Source organism: Mya arenaria, chromosome 5 (genome assembly GCF_026914265.1).
Source record: "Mya arenaria isolate MELC-2E11 chromosome 5, ASM2691426v1".
Taxonomy (NCBI): domain Eukaryota; kingdom Metazoa; phylum Mollusca; class Bivalvia; order Myida; family Myidae; genus Mya; species Mya arenaria.
In genome coordinates this window covers 19,455,191-19,460,134 of record NC_069126.1, presented here as the reverse complement: position 1 = coordinate 19,460,134, position 4,944 = coordinate 19,455,191, and the positions used below count along the sequence as shown (strand labels likewise).

The window sequence follows — 4,944 nt, the reverse complement described above, 5'->3', positions numbered from 1 at the left end:
ATACAGTTTGGTACTCAAGTCAATGCGTGGTATCCAAGTTACCGTGTTGAACACAACTCAAATTGTGGTCCCAAGTTACTAAGTATCCTAGTCAATGTGTGGCACCCACGTGACTGTGTGGTACTCAAGTCAATGTATAATACCCAAGTCAATGTGTTGTACCCAAGTTTTTGTGTGTTACCCAAATCAATCTATGGTACCAAAATTAATGCGTAGTACCAAAGTTACAGTGTGGTTCACAAGCAACTGTGTGATGCATTTACTCAAGACAATGTATGGTACCCAAGTCGTTGTGTGGTACTTAATTCAATGTGTGGTACCCAAGTTACTGTGTGGTACTCAAGTCAATGTGTGGTACTCGAGTCAATGTGTGATACTCAAGTCAATGTGTGATATTCAAGTCAATGTGTGGTACTCGAGTCAATGTGTGATACCCAAGTTACTTAGTACCCAAGTCAATGTGTAGTACTCAAGTCAATGTGTTTACCCACGTTACTGTGTGGTACTCACGTCAATGTACGGTACCCCAGTCAATGTGTGGTACTCAAATTAATGTGCGATACGCAAGTCAATGTGTGGTTCCCAAGTTACTGTGTGTTACCAAAGTCAATGTGTGGTACCCAAGTTACATAGTACCAAAGTCAATGTGTGGTACCAACGTTTCTCTGTGGCACTAAAGCCAATGTATGGTACCCAGATTACTGTGTGTTACTCAAATTACTGTTTGGCACCCAAGTAAATGTGTTGTTTCAAGTTACTGCGTGGTACTCAAGTCAATCGGTGGTAACCAAGCTTGGTTTGATACTAAGGTAAGTGTATGGTACTCGAGTTTTTGTATGGTACCCAAGTCAACTTTGTGGTACCCAGGAAGTCAATGTATCGTACTCAAGGTAATCTGTGGTACCCAATTTTTAAAGAAATATAACAATTTGCTGCTCGAATACGGTCACTGTGGTCTCTTAACCATCTTGTTAAATGCTTTCAAGCATCTCTCCTTAAATTAATGTTTTAAAACACACAATAAAAAGTAGGTCATTTTCATGGTTAAATGCATAACTATGAGGAAGTGCTCAACGATATATAATGCAGTGTGTCGCTTTCAGGTCAACGGCGCAGTCGCTAGAATTAATTCTGTTTACAATCTCATCACGCCTTCGATGATGATTTTTAAAATTATCATGTTCATGTTTTTCATAGGACAGACTATGTTCGGGCTAGCTTGATTTTCATTCCTTTGAACACTTTAAATTCGGTACTGATGTATTTAAACTTAAAACATGACTTTTCCTCTAAATCTTCGTGACAGTTACATGAAGTCAATACAAGCATCCGTTTAATAAAAACAATACTCACAATATATCTTTATTCAAAATAAAGCGATTACATATAAATTTCTAAATTAAATACTACAACGCATATAATTTATGTTACAACATAGCTTAGTTAGTGTATGAAATATATAACACTTAGCAAAGAGCAACGCACAAAGGATAGGATTAAACGATATTTGAGACATGGACTTGCATCACGTTCATCCAGTGTACATGAAATTTATAATGCTACAATAATAAAAAAGATACCTCAAATTCTTGCAATAAAATCATATCGCCCACTTTTGACTTTTTCTCATCGAAAAAAATATTCACTGTTAACGTTAAACGTTTCGATGTTCATAACAAGCATGTGTCTTTGCACGCCACAATAGTTATTTGTGCATAAGAATGCCAAGGAACGACGTTTTGCCATTGCACCAGGTAATTGTGTACTACCAACGTCAATGTGTGGTACCCAAGTTAAAGTGTGGTAGCCAAGTCGCCAATACGTTGTTCCCAAGTTAATATGTTGTTTCCAAGTTAATACGTTGTTCCCAAGTTAATATGTTGTTCCCAAGTTAATTTATGATACCCATGTTAATGTATGATTCCCAAGTATTAAGTTGTATCCGTCTAGGGAACAGCTGTATAAGCCATGAATCACTTCACTTGGTCCATAACTGGAAAGTTGCCATTATATATATATACACGCTTAACGATATATACAGTTGATCACCGTTGACTCGAACTCTCTTGGCTCGAATTACTTGTAGACTCGAAATGGATGTAAATGATCGATTTCTTTAAACTGAAGCTAAGCATTCCCGCTTGGCTCGAATTTTCCGAGTTTCGAGATATTTTTGTCGGTCCCTTGGAGTTCGAGCCAACGGGGTTCGACTGTAATGCAATGTGCTGTTTTCAGGGCTACGACGCAGTCGCTAAAATTTTGTTTATTTACAATCTTTACAATCACACTTCGATAATGATCTTTGAAGATTTCCATGTGCAAGTATTTCATAGGACGGACTTAGTTTTGAGTAACCTGATTCATTAAATTTTATTGGGACTGGTTTCTGGATGAAGACTGTGAAGATTGAAGTATTTCTCAACGCTACATTCAAACATAACACAATAATGGCCCTTTGAACACTTTTAAATCGGTACTTAAGTATTCAAATGTAAAAGAAAGCTCTGCGTGATAAGTGAATAAAACAATCATTACATCTGAGTATTATTTAGTATAAAGCGATTACGTAGGACTTGAAATTGAATACTACTTTACATATAGGTTAAAAATAACTTGTAATAAGTGCACGAAATACATAAAAACCTCATGAATATAATAAGTAGCAAAGAGCAATGATCATAAGACAGGATTAAAAAATGTGGGAGACATGGAAATTAAAATGCTATAAGTCTTGCTTCGCAATATAGTCATGTCGTAAAGGTCGTAAAACCGCCCTCTACAGGACTCTTTCGAACAAAAAATTGAAAACTGCCTGACTATACTGGAAATGTGTATACACTGTAAATATTAAACGCTTCACATGCAGTCTCGTACATAAGATGTGTATTCGCCAACCATTCGTGCTAGCATTGCATGTTTATTTGTGCATAAGAACTCCAAGGAACGATGTTTTGCCATTACTGGCATACAGTTGGCCGGAGGTGTTGCTACTGGTGCTCTTGATCCATACACGTTCGTCCTTTTCCATTTTGGTGATGACATTGACCGAACCACAATCATGTTGCACGTTGTTATACTTTAAACTCTTAGCAATCATTCCGTGATCCTTCACGATTTCATAGTAGAACCCCCGCCCTCCGTAGGTGCAAACATGCGCAGCGAAGTAATACAGTCCCGCAACTGGAGCTCTGAAGGTGCCAACAACGTTATCGTATCCATCCCCTTCGTTCATTGTAACGATGCTAAGTATGAGAATTTGGTTAGTGTCCAGGCTGTAATCCACTGGGTCGTAGGCATAGAAGGCTACAAGAGGCAAGCCCATGTGATCTGAATGTAGACAAGATTGATTTCATTTATAATCTGACGTCGTTTAAAAAAATTATATTGCCACCGCCTGCATGTCTAGAACTCGATTGTGAGCGAAGGATTGAATGATATTATTAATAAAACTATTATTATCATTTATAATAAAATAAATAGCATTAAATATTAAATCAATGTTCCGATTAGGCATTAATCAAGGTGAATATATTTTTTGACCCCGCAAAACAATGTTTTTGGCGGCATATAGGAGTGAACAACGATATATATTGTATTAAAGCATAAAAAAGATTCATGGACATATTTGAATAACCGTTTCAAGAACAATAGTGTACATTGTTTTTAAAAGTTCGATTAATGTTGCAAAATGGAAACTACTAGGTCATGCTGTTAATAAACCACCATATGTCTTGCTTGCCGCTTACGATCATGTGTTTTATAGCAATATTCTATTAATTTATTTTCAAATTAGAATGTTCGTTTTTGTTATTTTTCAAGAAGGCACACACACATTCGGATAGCCTAGTCCGAGTAATGAAAAATAAGTAAACAAAATCACATTACCTTTCAAGACGTCCAGTTCGGCTGTTTTGTTCTCCAAGGTCATCGTGACGTTCTTTAAGAGGTTATCGAACCTAGCCCCCGTCTGCTCAAGTCCTTGTTCCAGCTGTGACATCTTTATCTCCATACGGATCACCTTCTCCAAAAGTTTGGACTCGTATGAAAACTTATCTTCTGGTTCATCAGCCAAAGCAACTGAACACAGAAAGACAAAAATGAAATACGCAAAAAGTTTCATTTTTAAATTCAGTGATTTTTCCCCTCAGTGTCGTTAATGTTATAATGGTAAAGAATCAGTCAGTTGCAATTCCTTTTATAGCAGGGAATTTGTGTGACAATTCCTCATTTTCAAGTGTACATCGTAAAACGACATTGAATATTCCAAATGTTTCCTTGTCCATTCAATACGTTTAGGAACCCCCTATTTGCAACTAGTAAGTCATTAATATTTGATTCGCGACGTTTGGTTAAGTGTTTTAGTTCTTCCTTGTTGTGTATACTATTTAGGACAGACATCTCTGGGAATGAAAATGTAAGAAGATAAACTTTTTATATGGGACATATACTTGTTCGGAAAAACAAGAGCTTAAATTTTAAATAAAGAAACGCTCATATATAGCCGTTTCTAGATGGTGTTGACTGCATTGCACTTGCCGATTGTCAATTGAACAGTTATCAGTACACTGATATATCGTGTACGTTAGATGTGAAAATGAGTGTGCTTATGCATGACGCTCTTACATTATTTATGAAATTTACTTTCCTGTAACAATGTAGAAGTTTATTAGTTTTGAACTGAGCAATCTTTTTTTGTGAAATCAAGACTACAGGTTGTTTTGTTTGTTTTTCAAAATTTAACACTTATGAGTATTTTTTTAATAAAGAATGCCGTCTTGCTTAAAACTTAACTGCTCACCAATACCAATTTTACCAATCCCCTCGTTTTAACAAACCACTTGTCAAACTTGAAACTTCTTCAGATATACATCCCCCCTACAGAAATGCAAGGGTAATTGAGAAAAGAAAACACCACTTAAAATTGACAAGTATTTAATTATATAT

General features: G+C 36.2%; 1 protein-coding gene across 1 annotated transcript; it reads right to left on the bottom strand.

The window, feature by feature from the left end:
* Positions 1–1,391: 1,391 nt before the first annotated feature.
* Positions 1,392–4,283, bottom strand: LOC128233955 (complement C1q-like protein 4). Its single transcript, XM_052947855.1, has 2 exons — positions 3,886–4,283; positions 1,392–3,327 (listed from the first exon to the last, which is right to left on the bottom strand). Exons 1-2 carry the CDS (start codon positions 4,118–4,120, stop codon positions 2,918–2,920), a joined length of 645 nt encoding a protein of 214 aa, XP_052803815.1. The 5' UTR covers positions 4,121–4,283; the 3' UTR covers positions 1,392–2,917.
* Positions 4,284–4,944: the final 661 nt, after the last annotated feature.

What these genes read in the sequence shown, in the direction of transcription:
- LOC128233955 (XM_052947855.1), bottom strand. Translation starts at nt 4,120, where the DNA reads ATGAAACTTTTTGCGTATTTCATTTTTGTCTTTCTGTGTTCAGTTGCT. An exon ending in CGAACTGGACGTCTTGAAAG is followed by an intron (nt 3,328 to 3,885) that starts GTAATGTGATTT and finishes GTCTACATTCAG; the next exon opens with ATCACATGGGCTTGCCTCTT.